This window comes from Arachis hypogaea, chromosome 6, assembly GCF_003086295.3.
Source record: "Arachis hypogaea cultivar Tifrunner chromosome 6, arahy.Tifrunner.gnm2.J5K5, whole genome shotgun sequence".
NCBI classification, from domain to species: domain Eukaryota; kingdom Viridiplantae; phylum Streptophyta; class Magnoliopsida; order Fabales; family Fabaceae; genus Arachis; species Arachis hypogaea.
This window is the reverse complement of record NC_092041.1, coordinates 19,814,425-19,831,980: the sequence shown is the minus strand read 5'-3', so window position 1 is coordinate 19,831,980 and position 17,556 is coordinate 19,814,425. Positions and strand designations below refer to the sequence as shown.

Below are 17,556 nucleotides of genomic sequence, written 5' to 3'. Positions count from 1 at the left end.
GTTGTCTGGACCCAGGGATTGCCGCTAACTCTTCAACCGTGAAACTAGTTCACGAATGATCGAATTGGTAAACATTCATGGTGTTGATGTGCTTCGAGTTGAACTCGATGGCCTTCATCAGCGTCTGCGAGAACTTGGCGCCGACTTGGAGTTGGGCAAGGGCCTCGGAATCCTTTCTGGTAAAAAGTTCTCCTAACCGGAAATAACTTGACTTAAAAAGAGCTGTGATTGGCAAATTCCGAGAGCCTTTCATCACAGCGTTTATGCACTCGGAGATATTCGTCGTCATGTGCCCGAATCTACTGACCCTCATTCGCATACTGCGCCCACTGTGATAGTGGTATCTCGTCAAGCCACTTCGTGATCACCTCATTCTCGCCCCGCAGATGCCCAAAATAATGAGCGAACTCCCGCTGCGACTTCGAATACGCTGCATTAATCAGAACCTTCTTCAAGTCCTTGTTCTTGAAGTGAGTCATGAAGTTGGAAGCAATGTGTCTCGTACAAAAGGCCTGGAAAGCATGAGGTGATTTCCATAAACTATCATCAGCATTCAGTGAACCGTCAATTGATCTGTGTCTGTCTGAAATCACTAAGACACCGGGCTGTGGAGTCACATGATGACGCAGATAGGACAGAAAGAACGACCATGCCTCCTTTGTCTCACCCTCGACCACAGCAAACGCAACAGGCAAAATGTTTGCGTTGCCATCCTGAGCTATGGCCATGAGCAGCGTCTCATCGTATTTACCATACAAGTGTTTTCCATCAATGAAAATTAGTGGATTGCAATGCTTGAAAGCCTCGATGCATGGTGAAAACGTCCAAAACACCCGATGAAACATGATGGTGTCGGCTAAACCAGGTTAAGGCTGAGTGACAAGTTGAACCCAAGTACCTACAAACGAATTCTCAATAAGCATATTGTATACCGTTCTTATCTTATTAACATATAACCACAACGAATAAATCCTTACCAGGAAAGTATATTTGCATAGCGAACAACCAACGAGGAAGCTTATTATATGACTCCTCCCAATCCCCATATATGCTAGCAATCACTCTCTATTTTGCGAGCCAAACCTTTCTGTAGGACGCCTTGTAATCGAAGTGTTTCTCTACACCTCCTTGCAGAACCCTGATACTTATTGTTGGATCCGCTTTTACCATTGTGAAAATGTGTTGCGCAATCACCTTCGAATCCAACCGACGATGGTCTTGCCCCATCAAAGTTTACATGCATCTGTGAGGACCTGTGTATTTCTTCACCTCCCACTTTTCTACCTTACGGCGATATGATATGTGTATGCTCCAATTACAACCCGGTCCAAATTGGATACACTGTGTATTATACCTCCACTGGTCAATGTTTACTATTTTGTACTCTACAGCCCTTCTGATGCTGTATGTCTTAACAGTCAACATGACTTATTCTTTGTTTTGAAAATGTTGTCCAACCTCAAACTCATTCCTTGGATCATCTTCAGGGCCTCCTGGGTAAAAGACCAATCGGACGTCATTACCTCGAGATTCAACCTAGAGAAGTGGTTCGGGCGATCATACGGTTGGAAAATAGCAGGCTGTGTTCGGGCAATTTGTGTGTCACCGTAATAGTTCATCTCTTCTTCATCGTCACTAACAGGCCCACTCAACGGACTATCGTCGACAATATCCGCAGACGATCCTCGGCCACCCAAATCGACGAGGAACACAACTAACTCCAACAGATAAACATTTATCCAGCGGTTGTGCCAAGACCGTATAAGACGTACGTCCTCGTCGACGCGCAGACGTTACCTGATTAAAATACCATCACGTTTTTATCACAAGCGTGTTCACATAAATATACCACCAACAAAAACAACATAGTTGTGACATACCTTTTATAAATTAAAGTATCATTTATTTCAGTTGGATATCTGTAGTAGATTTTTTTCACCTTCTTTGTCTCTTGCATCCCCACAGAGAGTAATACCAGATTCTTTAACAGCTCTAAACAATTGATTTCTACTGTTAGATGGGTAAATATAGGTTGGTTCGATCTAAAAATGATAGAACCTTCCTCATCATACACCATTTCTCCATCGTAATGAATAGATAGCAGTGGATTTCTTGCTATTGTAAAAAATTGAGATAATCAACAACTAAAATGATTGTCGAGAACAAAGTTCAATGCTCAACTTCGTTGTATTAGGGGCATTTATGGGAGAAACTTCGCATAAAGTTTGCCGTGTTGAAAGAATTTCAGAAGGCACAATGACTTGCGGCAGAGAGGGAAACAACTTACACCCCATTTGTTCCACAAGCAGCTCCATCCAGGTGACTAGTCAACCATTAGTGGAATCTTACAGGGAAGACTGTGTTTATTTGTGTGGCTTAATGGTTATGTTGATACGATTTTATATATTGAACTCATTTTTAAAGAAGAATATGTTATTATTGGTGATCAATTTTGCTTCTCTATTGGCTGTCATCGATTTAATTAAAACACTTATTATTTGGGCTTTTCTTTGTGCAGCTATACACCTAATAAAGCAGATGCTAATTTTGGTAAGACTTCAGAACAGCGTGCCCTTCTTGTGGAATCCAGAAGGTAAATTTTTGTATATTACATGAAACTAAAATAAAATTGATAGTGAAAAGCACATTCTTTTTTTCCTTTTTTCTTCTGGTGCCGTGGAGGAATTTTCATTATAAATGACAAGACTATGTGCGAATTTGATGAAAATCTGTAAACTTTAACATGAATAATGTATATCAGATTACTTCTTAAATGTAACCTATTTGTCAGTGAAATTTATGCTATAATCATGTTGATACTAAAATGCATATTTTTTATTTGTTATTTTCTTCTTCCTACCCCCGACCTCTCTCTCTATGCAAAAGAGTTGATGAATCATTGGCAGGGTTCTGCTACAAGTTATAAAATTTGTTGAAATTTTTTTTTTGGTGATAGTGTTAATAGAAGGCTGCCCTTTTCAAATGAGTTAATATACATATTAGTTAAAGAAAATCTGCTAATGCTTTCATCTCCTAAGTAAAAATATGTTGTAAGAATTTAATTATTTCAAAATTTTAATCTGTAATTAATTGAAACACACTGCATTTCAATGATACCTATAATGAATGCCCAAGCTACCAAATGGAAGTACTAACTTGTTATAACATGTTTGATTTTAGGGTTGAAGGTATTAGCAAATTCTTTTAGGTTGTGTTTGGAAGGGAGACAGAGACTGAGAGACTAAAACTAAATTAAGTCTTTGATTGTGTGTGATGTAAAATATGCTGGATTGAGTTATGTCTAAATATCATGTTTGATTTAAGATAAATATGAAGATTGAAAAGTAGATTTGAAATTTGAAAAGTTTGGGAGTCTTTTTTGAAAGAAATGTTATTAAAGTTTCAATCTTTAGTGCCAGAAATTTACTCTCTGTCTCTAGTTTCTAAAGGTACTGAATAGACTGAAATTTTGTGACCCGAGATTGAAATTTTAGTTTCAGTCTTTGACCACCAAATACAATACTGAGTCTCAATCTCCCAGTTTCAGTTTCAGTCTCTAGAAACAAACACTACCTTAGGAACTAATATTGAATTCCAATTTTCTCATGGACCAAAATGGTATTTTGACATTTTTAGATTTGACATGATGTGATATTTAGTATCTCGGCTATTGCATTATCTTGCTACAGGCAGGAGGTCTTGTTTTTAGATAATGAGATTGCCTTCAATGAGACTATCGTTGAAGAAAGAGAGCAAGGCATTCAAGAAATTCAGCAGCAAATTGGTGAAGTAAATGAAATTTTTAAAGATCTTGCTGTGCGTGTGCATAAACAGGGAGCTATGATTGGTAATTTTCACTTCTATTCTAATTGAGTACATTTCTGTCTTAATCCCAAGTTTTTTATTTGTCCAAAATTTCTCATGTGATCTGATGCCAAGAATTTATATTTTTTTAGATGATATTGGGTCCAACATTGAGCATTCTCATGCAGAAACTGCACAAGCAAGATCCAACTTGCTAAAGCTTCAAAGACTCAAAGATCAAATTCTTCTTTGGTAATATACATTGTGTAATATTTGCTTTAAAATTTCACCTCTCACGTGTTGTTTTAGATGTTGGATTTCCTCAATAAATTTATATGGCCGTGAAGTTCATATTATATATATAATTTTAGTGATGAAAGATCTTGGCTTTTACAGCTGTCATTATACATGGGCTTAGGTTGCATGGTTGGTTTAGTTTGCATAATGCATTACTTTCTGCTATCCATAATACGTTACCCCCCTTTCCTTTTTTATTTTCTTTTCTCCTATAAACCTTCATGTATATGTCTTAGGTAATCTCATACTTTGTTTTGATATTTCTTTTACAGACATGCTTGCTTTTGGTGATATTTGGAATTGTGCTTCTAATCGTCATCGTTGTTCTGGCTGCTTAGTCAAAGATTATCAGTTCTATTAACGATCAATGATGTAAACTGAGCCATTGAAGTGCAGCTAGGATCTTCCATGCTGATGATCTCTCTGAGGTGATTTTCCCCTGATCTTGTCAATGACCGAGATTTCTCTCGTCTGGTTTCAGTTCATAATTTGACACAAGGACATCGTGATTTTGTCTTTGGGGTTTGTGTTGTCTGTGTTGGAGCTTAGATTTCTTGTGCTTGGTTTGACTGCTGTATATAAGGAAAATGGATGTATTCCAGAGATTTTAATTGATAATTGGTGTTTATTTTTCATTAATCTTGATATTTTTGTGCATTGTTAACTGTTAAGGCAAGAAAGAAGTCATAGACAATTGCCATTTATACTTTTAGTATTTTGATTTTTTTTGGCAACAAAAAGTAACAAAAAAGATAGGTATGGTATGAGGTTTACTCAATAATTCAGATAGTGTGACATTCTCGGAACATAAAAACTAGAATGCTCGAATTGCAATCACCTTCGAGATTTGCTATTGTACAAGCGGTTCATAGACGGCTATGAAAATTATGTGAATAGTCTTTAGTTATTTATTTTTTTGTTGGGTTAAATAGGTTTAATTTAAGGTGGCCACTCTGATAAACACATCAAAAACGTCTTTTTTTAAAGATGGTATGCGTGTCACATTCTATTGGACAAAATATTAAACCGGTCAATAAAATATTTTGATTAAACTAAAATAAAATCGGTTGATTATAATTATTAGATCCGATTTGATCCGATCGATTTACATAATTTAAACCAAATCATATTTAAATTTTTCATCAAAATGACAAATATATCCTTAACTTTTATTTTGCAGACATTTAAATCTATAAAAATATAAAATTACAATTAAGTCCTTTTTTTGATAATACAATTAAGTCCTTAAAAAAAAACCCTAACTCTTGGTAGCCCAAGCCCAAGCCAAGACAAACCCAATCTCAATGGCTCACTAATTTCTCAATTTAACCCCAAAAAACCCCTAGTCCCAGCAATCAGCATCTCCTTCGTCTCCTTCGTCTCATCTCTCTGCTCACTATCGCGATCTCAAGCTTTCTCCCTCTCTCGTCTCGGGTCTCGCACTCAACTCAAGGTTTTCGTCGCTCTCCGTGTCGCCAGTCGTCACCATCTCGTACTCAGTCGCACTCGCACGCCTTCCCTGAGCTCGTTGTCGCCGGCGGCAGAAGCACCCAGACCCGGGACTGGTCGTCGTCGTCGTCACTCCATGGCTCCTCACCGTCTCGGACTTAGTCGTACGCCTTCTCACGCTTGTCGTTTCCGGCGGCAGAAGTAGCCGGTCCCGAGGTTGGTCGTCGTTGTCGTCTTCATACTTTGAATCTCGCCATAAGCTTCCTCCCCGCCCTCAGATTCCTTCGCCCAACTCAGAAGCTGATCCCCGATTTGGTGATTTCCGATAAATTTCTCTGGTCTTTTTTTTTTCAGTTTTGTTGCCCTAATTCATCACTGCATTTGAATTTGTTGCTGAAAATATAACTGAACTAGTTTTTATTTTTGCTGAAAATCATCATTGTCGTGAATTTGTTAGTATTTATTATCGCCAAACCTTGAATAATTTGTTGAGCTAGTTTCTTTGTTGCTTAAAATCATCACTAAGATGAATTTTTTACTGAATTTGTTGCTGTCATGCTCAAATAATTACTTAGCTAAATGTTTTTGTTGCTGGAAATGTGAGTTGAATATATTAGTGATTGCACCTTGAATTTGTTGTTGTCTTGCTAAATAATCACTTAGTGCATAAAAACGAATGTTAAAGGGAGATCGCTGCTAGAAATTAATATTTCTCCTTTTTTCGATGATTTACTGTGTAATATCATGCTTAGTTATGCTTAGAGCAGGACAGATCTACATGGTTGTTCATTTTTTTCGATGATTTGCTATTTGTTACATGTCTTTGGTTGCTACAAACATGAGCTAAATACATATGATTCATTGGTTGAAATATTTTCTTATTTTTTCTAAGCTTCCTCTAGTCTTTAAGGCGATTGTTTACATTTTTTTAGTCTATATTTTATCCCATTGATGCCCGTCTCCCCTGGTGTTTATTGTTTGCTTTTGACATGTGTCCTAAGACTGAGTTTTGACCTTCATCTTAAACAAAGATCCTGCAAATGTCTATTAGTTTTTAACCTGATTGCTTATAATTCTTAGCATGATATACCTCTCAAATCTATAAGCTGCTGTTCTGTTGCACAAGGTTTGTTGTAGTTCTTTTTGTACAATTTTTGGTAGGACTTAATAGTCTTTTCTTGGTCATGTAGGACTAATACTATAATGGTCTGAGGTTCTGTAGGTAGTTCTTATCAAATTCCTTATATATAATAACACAAACTATGGTCAGTTAGATGAAAATCAAGACTTAGAACTATTTAAGTAGCTATATAGTATCGTCACTTCAAACTAATTGTTCATTGAACTGAATGTGGAATCCAATTGTTAACAATTTCTGCCTTTACCAAGTTTCAATTAATTTATGGTACCTATATGCTTGTTGAACTATCGACATTTCCAATTTTCCAGGGCCATTATGTCTGTAATAACTTACAACGGCCAGTTCAAGGAATACAACTTAAGCGTTGATGCCCACAATGATCTAACTTGGTCTCTGGGACGTGAATTCAATCTTTTGACAATGACTCTAGACAAGGTTGTCATTTCATGAGTGGCAAATAGTGGATGCATGTTAGCATGATATAGTTAGAAAAACTTGAACTACCCTTGCCGCTCTTTTTCTATCCAAGGAAATAGTCTACTTCTACTGACATGACTGTTATAACATATATGGAGGAATTATCATTGTAAATTTGTTCTATTTTTCCTCCCAAAAATGTATATTCTCATTTTTCTGAGATACAACTCGATCGCAGCTGATGATATGTTGTATTTATGGAGTATAAAATTATCTATAATAAAGAATTTTACTGGCCTCAATTAACGAAATATGGGGATTTAATGAAATATGGCGAAAGTGCATCCATTCAATCCGAGTATAGTTATTTGGTTACATCTCGTGGTTAATGTTGTTAGCCTCTGGTCTAAATCTCTAGTGTAAAGCTTTGAATCTTTTAATTTGTTAAATCATGTAAGGGAATTCAATTCAGTCAGTTATAAGATTTCAAGTGTGATTAAACAAAAAGTTATACTGTGTATTGACGATTACTCAAGAATCGCGTTTACAAAAAAAATAGGAGCGATTACAAAATTAGAGATTGCTTTATTTTACACAAAAGTAAAAGTGTAAAACTCAAGACTAAAATACAACTAGTTCTCATAATACCTGGAAATTACAGAGCAATCGCGTCCGTTTTAAATATTTCTATTGTTACCTAACTAGATGTACATTCGAACAATACAAAAACCTAGTAGTCATTTATTTTTATAGGAAACTTATTAATACAATGACCAATATCCGACTACACAGTGAAAATTTTTATTTTAATGTAAGTATAAAGTTTTTTAAAATTAAAAAAATTATTTATTAATGCAATAATAAAAAATTAAAAATAAAATCATATCATATCTAACACATTAGAAAACAAAATATCGGTACAACTATATCACAATTGTCTTCTATTCCTGCTAGAATGAAAACCACTTTAAGTGGCCCCGAATTTTTTATGGCATGACTATGACGTTCCATCATGATGAACGAAATGGCCACACACAGCTTCAGTATATTTTTTACTGGTCCTTTAAGATAATTTAAATCTATACATTTATTATATATTATCCAAAATATTGTATAACTATGTTTCAATTTAATTATGTGCCTAGCACAAGTAGCAAAATTCAATTGCAACTTGAAGAGAGGATGCAAGTGAGGAGAGCAATAAATGGAATCCATGAGGTTGATGGAAAAGACAAGAAAGCCATAGACATAGCATTGATTAGTATATATTTAGAGTAACTTAATATTACATAAAATAAATTAAATTCTATGAATCCATAGGAGATGATTTCACGTGACTTTACTAAATTCAATTGGATCGGTTGGACTAGTTATAATATCTTCAAATTTAACATTTTATATGAAAAATATTTTAGTTTAATAATTTAAACCAATCAAACCTTTTCATTAAACAAAAAAATCCGATATTTTTAATGTAAGAATTCTTTTCTTATCTAATGATTTTGCTAGTGTATATATCAATTTTGTGTTGTTTTACTTAGATCATGGATTATTAATTGAGATCCTTAATTACTTTTTTTTCTTTGAATGATGATCAATCTTTAAGAATGAAATCACATAGTTTTTATGTCAAATTTTTCTTTCTTTTTTCTAATGATATAATCAATTTTAACTATATATGAAATGCAAGATATATATACCTTTTCTTTATAAAAAATGACCAATATTCAACTACAAGTGAAAATTTTTATTTTAATGTAAGTATAAATTTTTTTAAGATTAAAAAAATTATTGATTAATGCAATAATAAAGATCTAAGAATAAAATCATATCATATCTAATAAATTAGGAAATAAAATATCGGTATAACTATATAATTTACATTAATCACGAGATTTTGAAGTATGAATAAAATTTAAAATATTATTCTATTCTCAAAATTCGATCTAAATATTATGTTTAATAACTTAATTCACTTAAATAGGGTATATTCATTAGAATTATTTTTCTAACAATAGCTAATGAAAATAAATTTATTCAGGATCAAATTTAAAATAAAATAATAGCAATTAATGTAAATTTAAATATTTAATCAAGTATTAAAATAAAATAATGATAAACTATTGTTGTATTAATATAGTGACATCATGAATTTGATTTGTTTATAGATTTATAATTGAGTTAAGGAAGAACGATAGCCAACTCGAACTTACTTCATTAACAGTTTGATAATTAAAGTGATGATGTTGATGGCAGATTTTAAACTTTAATTTGAACTTATATATTAATGTGAATTTAATATGATACTGAAAGAAAATTAAGATCTTTTTTATGACATAAAAGATAGCCAAAGTAAGAAAAAGAGAAAACAAAAATTTTAGTATCTAGGACGAAGGCTGGGAGACTGAGACTCGGTATCATGTTTGTTAGTTCAGAAACTAGTACTAAAATTTTAGTATCTGTTCCCAAAATTTTAGAAGTACCTCAAAAAAGTGGGGACATGAGACTGAAATTTGGTGGGACGAAAACTGAAACTTTAATAACATTATACACCTAAAATATCATCATTTCAATTAATTAATTTCAAGTTTACTCTGTGTACAAATTAAATTAAAGCTTTATTCTTATTTTATATAATCTCTGTCTTCCACTTTACACCAAATATAATACTGAGACTTATTTCGATTTCGGTCTTTCAGTTTATGCCTCTCAATCTCAGTCTCTCAGTCTCTGTCGCTCTTTCAAACCTTATCTAACATAAGCGCTGATGAAAACAATGGTGAATATTATCTTATCCACACTGTCATCGCATCGGATAAGATCCACACTCTAAAAGGATCGGTATGATTGTAGGATGCGATAAATTTTTTGTTGATCTAGGATGGATAGCAATCTAGAGAGACCATTTTATCAATACTCTAAAAATATATTTGTCTCTTGAATATGATAGAAAAATAGAAAAAAATAGGTTTAAAAGAAAGAAAGAAATAAAAAATAACCTAAAAATATTGACTTTTTACAAAAAAGATTAATATATATATAAAATAAAAATAAAAATGATAATTAAAAATATGAGATTTTGTTAATTGTTATAATATTATATTCTTTAAAAAAAAGGTAATAGTTTTGGGTTTGGTTTCTATAATTATGATTTTTACTTGTTAGCATTTTTTACATTATACCTTAATGACATTAATACATGTTTAAAGTATAACTATTCAAGATTTTTATTTCTCTACTGTACGATTGAAGTTAGAGTTTTTGTCCATTTGTATCACTGGATTCAAAAATTATGTAAGATTCAATTTAAAAAAATACAATAAAAGACTATCAGAGATATTTAATTATAAAAAAAACCTTTAATATAAAAATTATTAAGTGAGAATAATTTTTATAATATTTATAAAAATTAATTTTTTAAAATTTCGAATGTATATGTAAACTATAAGCCCACTTATTATTATTATTATTATTATTATTATTATTATTATTATTATTATTATTATTATTATTTATACATATTTTAAGTTAATGTTGCCATTTTTTTGTAAGGATTTATACATATTTTTAAGTTGATTTGATTATAGGATTTTACAATGTCAAATGTCAGATAGAATTAGTATGTTATAATTGAATTGAGTTCTTTTCATAATTTTTTAAAAATAATTAACAAAAATATATAATTTAAATGTAAATTTTGAATAAAAAAATACTTTATTCATTTGTATGTATTTGTTATATTTATTCATTAGTATTTAACTCTAAATTATAATTAAGAAAATATTAATTGCTATGCTTGATTATCTAAATCGATTAGTCGTGAATATGTATATGCAGATCTGATATGTAAGTTCACATATTCACACACCTAATAAATAAAGAGTAAATTATTTGTATAATTATAGTAAAAATTTATGTTTAGTATAATTAGTAGTAAATTAGAATATTATCTTTCTCCGAATAAGGAAAGGGTTTATCTATCTTGTATCCATATTAAAGTTTAAATTAGAAAGAAAATAAAAAATATCATATCCAATAATTAATTTATTTAGATATTCAAATATCAAATAATTTAATATAATAGTAATTATTTAATATTAATATATGAATTGGTAGTATAATTGATAAATAAGACAAAAATATTTAATTTAATTTATTTAATATTAACTATATAATTTGATTTATTTAAAAATATAAGTCTTAAATGTTCTACTATTTTCATTCTATTATTATTATATTTATTTATTAGCATTTAATTTTAAATGATAATAAAGTTGTCTTAATTTAATTTTAAAATAAATGTATAAATAAAAAATGCATTAGTTATTTGGAAAATTATGAAACCCTACTGCTGCGCTCTTTGTTTCTCTTCTATGCTCTTTCATTTTTTCATTTCTGCTTCACATTTTCCTCTTTTCCTTCCCCTTCCATTCACTTCTCAGATCTCTGAATCCCCACTCTACTTGACTATCACCGCTGCCATTTTCTCTTCTCCGGTCTCGCATTCACATTGCCTCCCCACATCGCGACAGTCTTCTATTCTCTTCTCCAGGTCTCGCATCCCCAATGCCTCTCGACATTCTTTCGTGCCTTCTTTTTACCTCAACAATTGCAGCCACTGCTGTTGAGATTACGGAGATAACACAGTTTACGCGTAACAATTGCAGCCACATCTTTTCGTCCCTTCTTTTCACCATTCCTGAGTGGTGGTTTGTGATTTCTCGTAGCAACGGTGGAGATTCGTGGAAGCAGGTCACTCTCATAACAAATGGGTAAATTAGAATTTCAATATAAATCTTTAATTAGAATATGATATCGTAAATTGGATTAACTTTATTATTTGGAGGATTTTTTTTAAAAAAATTACTAGATTGAATTTGATTTTAAATATCAGATTTGAAATTAGAATATTGTTATTATTTATTAGGAAAACTTTCTAATAAAATTAGATTTCTGCACCTTTTTTGTTGATTATCACTATAAATAACAGCGTTTTACTTGATGTTTTAAAACTAAGCACTCTTTTTTTTTTCAGGCACAGTAAATTGGTGGAACAAAGAGGATGAGTAAGGTAATCATACTTGTTTTTGTTAAACAAAAAATATGATTATCAATCTTTTGTAATCTGTTTTTATCTTCTATTTTTCTTTAATTCTAATATCAATAGTGAAATTTATTTGGTTTGACTAGCAAACACCAACAGCCTATGTAACTTCTAAGGGAGAATCGAACATGCACTTTTCTGCTTTGAATGAGAAGGTAACTGCTTTTTTAGCAAGTTTTTTAAACATGTGTGTAGTTATCTTTTGTAGTGTCTAGATTTGCTATGTTGTTACCTTATTATTTAGTAATGCGTGTCTTATTTTATGGCATCTTGAAGCTTGGAAAGGATGTTGTTGATCCACTATTAGCGATGATACGCGAAGCTGTTGTGGATGGAATAACAACGGTTCTGCCAAAGTTTGTGGAAATGGCTGGTTCCTCATCAAAAATTGAGAGTCATGGTGTCAAGCTTTCGAATACTGCTCCAACTGTTACACCACCGTCAGACAGTTTGAAACGCTTCCTTGACGCCAACCCTGCAATGTATTTGGGTGACGAGCCAGTAACAAAAAAAAGGACAGGTGCAAAGGAAAAAAGCGTGAATTATCAGTCTCTGAAGTTAAGGTTTTATATTTTTTTAACAAATGTCACAATTTATTTTTTATTTTTAATTATTGTTAATTTAAAAAAAAGCATTAACATCATTTATATTGTGATAATCAAAGCATTAACATCATTACCAAATTCTCTGTTATATCTTTCATATTTGCCTTACTTCTTAAATTAATTGTTATATTTTTTGGATTTGCAGAAAGAATTACATTTTGGGAAGAAACTTCCTCCAGGCTGTTCATGGCTTTATTAAAATCATTTTAATCCAAACATGGACGGAGATGACATGCCACATGTAAGTTTCGGTCTTTAGGATAACATTGTTATTAATAGAATTTTGTGTGTACACTTTTGACTAAATAATTAATGTTGACATTGTTTTTATAGTGTTTGGACCTTTTATTTCGACCAACTAAAGAGATGAAATTTTTTGAATATGAGCTGGCCATTGCTGCTTACATTTTTGGAAATAATTTAGATCCGAAGTAAGTAAAATTAATTTAAATCTCATTTGAATTGTTGATTTGTCATGTAATTATTTTTTTAATATTTTCTAAGACCATAGTATAATATTATTTTTCATGATTTAAGGGAAATGCTTATCCCAGACGATTATTGTATGGGCACACGCAAGACTCTTCTGACTATTATGCCCGGCAAGCCAATAATTGGTGATGTAAGAATTATTTCAGCATTATTTCTTTGTTATGCTTGCAAATTTATAAAATTTGGATTAGTGTAGCATAACCGTGATTGTCTTTAATCCATAGGTTACCTTAGTTTGTTCGATGATGACCAAAGGGCCATTTGGGCCAAGTAATATCAAATTAAGGACCCAATGGTTTTTGCCACCGACATTCTCTGTAAGTTTATTTGCAATTCAAAATTTACTCTTCAATATAAATATATCTTCCTAGCTAATTTATAAATATAATAAGATTCCTCACTTAGTTCAATATGCAATGTAGCAAATTGTGTTAAGTTCGAAACAGAAATGTTCCGGCACAATGAAATACATCAAGGATAACTTTATGGGAGACCTCGGCGGTTTACATGAGGTTCGTTAATTCCGGTCAACATTCAATTAATTGGAATATTAATATTTCAATGCTATTTTTATTAAAAATTATTTTTTGAATATTGTAGATTTTTGTGCCAATTCACCTTAATGGTCATTGGTTTCTCATAGTGGTTAATCTGCTTTATAAGACCGTGAGGTATATGGACTCGTTCAAGGGCTGTACATCGATGACAGTGCGTAAGGGTGTCATTGATGATGTGTTAACTTATCTTGAGAAGTTTGTATCCGACAAAAATTTCCAAGAAACACCTTCACATGAAAACCTTCAATTTTCTAAATATAAATTCTCTGAGCCAGCTGTCCCACAACAAAAAGCCAAGTCGTAAGTTTAGATATATGAATTTTCAAAGTACAACTTAATTTTTTTGGCTGTTTGTTCTTTTATAATATTGCTTTGTTAATGTGTGCCTTGAATTGTCTTGAAGGAATGATTGTGGTATTTGGGTCGCTGAATGGATGATCCTCAATCACTATTGGGGCGTCAACAAGCCATGGGTAGGAAAATCGTCTATGGATTTTATAATGTTTAGTTTTTTGGGTTTATTTAATTAAATAATATCATTGTTAATGTCTGTTAGGTTGTCAATGACTACTCAAGATTGCGATTGGCTGTGGATTTGGTGTACAAATGGCACAACCCGAAGCGGCATACGATAAAAGACCTTGCTGTTGCTGACTGGAATAAAAAGATGCAGCAGTCTGTCCTTAAAACTTAGGATTTTGAGACGCTTCTAGTTAAAAATTTATTAATCGTAATCGTGTCTTTTAAGAAAACATTTATTTAGTTAAGTTATGGATTGATTAGGTCATTTTAAATTTGTTTGAAGTACACTTTATCTTTATATTTAAGTCTATAATAATTTATATATTACTGTTTTTGGACTATTTAGATATATATTGTTCTTTTTTATTTATAATAATTTATACATGATCTTCGTAGCAATTGTTTCATTATTATTGAACCTAACCTATATTTTAAGTTCAGTCGCAGTGGTTATGGTAACAACAATTACTATGTTAAAAATCTGATGTGCATATGGCAAATATTGTGGAGGCATGTACTTTTGCATTTTAGTAATAAGGAATGGTTAGGTGAGTTAGGTAATTATGTTATGGCCATTATAGATTTTTTGCATTATAGTGTTTCTATTCAATTTTCTGTGTTACAGCATAGTACTATATACTTATCCTTTGTGTTTGTGAGAAATCTTTTGAGTGCAAACTGAAACAGAACTTTGTGGTTGTGGCAGCCTACAATAAGAAAAAATTTTCGCAGCTGCTGCCAGCAATGCTGCACTTTTAGAAAGGGCCCCATCTGTGGTAGTTATGGATGGACTGCACCATTTTTCTTGCAGTTCCTCTTTTGAAATATATTTATTTATTTCTATAGATCCTTGAAGCTACCTAAGAATGTACGAGTAACCAACGTATGTTTTTTACCTTAAGCATACAATACTGAAAGTTTAGTAAACTTAGTTGTTTCGGTATCAGCTTTTCGGTATCAGCTTTTGTTGATTTTGTTAATAGCATATAATATTTCTATTTCTGGCAATATGTGAATTGATTTTGTGGCTTTACATTTTCTGTTTATATCTGTTTGTGTGGCAGCTTGATTGTGTCTCTGGATTCTGATCTCCGCGGGTGCTGGCGCTGGTTTCAGAGGACGAAGGGCAGAGCAAAGTCTCGACTATAACTTCTGCATCTTCACAATCCCTGGATTATTTCTCCCAAAGTGGGGGTGGAGGATTGAAAGAGCGAAATTACCTTGGGTTGTCTGATTGCTCTTCAGTGGACAGCTCCAATTCTGTTCCAAGCTTGTCTGATGAGAAGAAGGGCAACCTGAACTTGAAGGCTACCGAATTGAGGCTGGAACTCCCTGGATCCCAATGAGAAGCCGTTATTCCATTCGCTTCCTATGAAAGATTGTATCTGCTCGTCGTCCCAGAAGAATGTTGCTGTGTTGGGAAACAAAAGGGGTTTTGCTGATACCATAGATGGATTTTCTCAGGTGAGAAATTCTCCAAGTAAAAGAGTATTTACTGCTGATTATGAATCTGACTCATCACTACATATTTGATGCAGGAGAAGTTTGCTAGTAATACAACAATAAGTGCAATGTTTTCACCTAGATCTTCTGGTGTACAGCCTACGGTGACGAAGGAAATGCCAAAGGTGTTACAAGAACAGCCATGTGCAGCTAATGGAACTGGTCTAAATAGCCATACGGGTCCTTCTGCCAGTGCCAGTGCCCCAACTTCTAAGTAAGTAAAGCCTGCTGGATCATGGATATACAATTTGTGAAAGAAACATGAAGTTGGATGAAGGCCTTAACAATTGATTTTTGATGTGTTTCTTGTTTTTTCTAATGTGGTAAGGTCTCATGTATTGCAGGGCGCAAGTCGTTGGTTGGCCTCCTATAAGATCATTTAGGAGAAATTCAATGGCAACCGCATCAAAGAACAATGATGAAGTGGATGGAAAACCTGGTTTGGCCGCTCTACTCTGTGAAGGTCAGCATGGATGGTGCTCCCTATCTCAGGAAGGTGGATCTCAGAATTTATGCATCCTATCAAGAACTATCTTCTGCCCTTGAAAAGATGTTCACTTGTTTTACCCTAGGTATGCTGTAGCAATTCAGATTTATATTCAGATTTATTTCGAAGCAATTTTAATAGGGAAGAAACCTTGACTCTAAGTACCTCTATATTTAGACAGCTACTTAAGTAGATTTTCTGTTCTTTGTAGCTCCCAGGGCCATGGAGAAGTTCAAGAGCATGTGTTAGATGCTGTATCCAGATGTTTGGAAGTGATGACTGCCATTTTTTGTGTATTAAAGATGTTTAGTTCTGGATTACCTATGTTTCTAAGTCCATTCAGAGTTTGTGTTTATTATATTTGTTATCTTATGAGGCTACGTTGGTAGATTTAGTGTTTGTGGAATCTGAAATCATTATAGGAACCTGTCTTGGATGAATTGAATGCCTTTTACAGCCTAATTTACTCATCCCAATCTATCATTGACTAATCTTTTTCTTGTCCATTATTCATAATTTTACTCCCACATTTAGGTGTTGGCTTTAGCAACGGCTGAAAATACTCTTCCAGGAGCTGTATCCAAGCTACCTGTATTTTGTTGTATGATGGTTCTTGTATTTTATTGCACAGAAAATTTCTCTTTGTATAGTATAGTTTTAGTTGTTCTGGCAATGTATATCCATATATTACACATGCAATAGAAAGTTAATTCTACACTCGTGCAAAAATAGAATATGAATATACACAAGAGTCATTTTTCAGTCAAATATTTTCTATTTCTTTGCCTTCATTGTTTTATATTTGATTGATAGTGAGTGCTTGCGATGGTTGATAAGTAATAACGAGCTTCAGAACGTGGTTTCAAGTCTTCATTTTTTTTAATCGAGTCCAACACTTGAGAGTAGAGATTCTTCAGTTCAATACAAAGCTGGAAAGCACTCATTCATTTATTTATTTAAATAGGAGGTGGAATGCAGCATTATGAGTAGTTATGAGTAATCACTCGGGAAAAGTGAGGGCAGTGATGAGTTGGTCCAGCTGGAGAAAGCGAGAGACGAGGTCAGAGCGCTTAGCAAGCTCATAGAGTCCCCTACTAATCACAGCTAGCATCCTCAAGAAATAATGGTTGCAAAATGAACCTGGGGTTGAATAAGGTGTGATAATACATACAATGAAG

General features: G+C 32.8%; 2 protein-coding genes and 1 pseudogene across 3 annotated transcripts; all 3 read left to right on the top strand.

Annotated features, from left to right (window-relative positions):
* The first annotated feature begins 2,017 nt into the window (after window positions 1-2,017).
* Window positions 2,018-4,628, top strand: LOC112805428 (syntaxin-22-like; annotated as a pseudogene).
* A 6,817-nt stretch (window positions 4,629-11,445) lies between these two features.
* On the top strand, window positions 11,446-16,840 carry LOC114924025 (uncharacterized). Of its 2 annotated transcripts, XM_072198039.1 has the most exons (16): window positions 11,446-11,880; window positions 12,144-12,179; window positions 12,299-12,367; window positions 12,489-12,775; window positions 12,963-13,058; window positions 13,151-13,248; window positions 13,355-13,439; window positions 13,534-13,626; window positions 13,732-13,821; window positions 13,910-14,166; window positions 14,270-14,339; window positions 14,423-14,541; window positions 15,453-15,852; window positions 15,927-16,105; window positions 16,236-16,463; window positions 16,590-16,840. In XM_072198039.1, exons 5-13 carry the CDS (start codon window positions 13,035-13,037, stop codon window positions 15,535-15,537), a joined length of 921 nt encoding a protein of 306 aa, XP_072054140.1. In that variant the 5' UTR covers window positions 11,446-11,880; window positions 12,144-12,179; window positions 12,299-12,367; window positions 12,489-12,775; window positions 12,963-13,034; the 3' UTR covers window positions 15,538-15,852; window positions 15,927-16,105; window positions 16,236-16,463; window positions 16,590-16,840. The 2 variants fall into 2 exon arrangements, with proteins under 2 accessions (XP_072054140.1, XP_072054139.1); XM_072198038.1 differs by having other exon boundaries at window positions 12,489-13,058.
* Window positions 15,760-16,437, top strand: LOC112696408 (auxin-responsive protein IAA9-like). The gene is made up of 3 exons (XM_072198133.1): window positions 15,760-15,852; window positions 15,927-16,105; window positions 16,236-16,437. Exons 1-3 carry the CDS (start codon window positions 15,760-15,762, stop codon window positions 16,435-16,437), a joined length of 474 nt encoding a protein of 157 aa, XP_072054234.1.
* Window positions 16,841-17,556: the final 716 nt, after the last annotated feature.

Coding starts and splice junctions, on each gene's coding strand:
- LOC114924025 (XM_072198039.1), top strand. CDS start 13,035: ATGGACGGAGATGACATGCCACAT. Junction 13,440..13,533: donor GCAAGCCAATAATTGGTGAT/GTAAGAATTATT, acceptor TTTAATCCATAG/GTTACCTTAGTTTGTTCGAT. Junction 13,822..13,909: donor ACCTCGGCGGTTTACATGAG/GTTCGTTAATTC, acceptor TGAATATTGTAG/ATTTTTGTGCCAATTCACCT.
- LOC112696408 (XM_072198133.1), top strand. CDS start 15,760: ATGAAAGATTGTATCTGCTCGTCGTCCCAGAAGAATGTTGCTGTGTTG. Junction 15,853..15,926: donor CCATAGATGGATTTTCTCAG/GTGAGAAATTCT, acceptor TATTTGATGCAG/GAGAAGTTTGCTAGTAATAC. Junction 16,106..16,235: donor GCCAGTGCCCCAACTTCTAA/GTAAGTAAAGCC, acceptor CATGTATTGCAG/GGCGCAAGTCGTTGGTTGGC.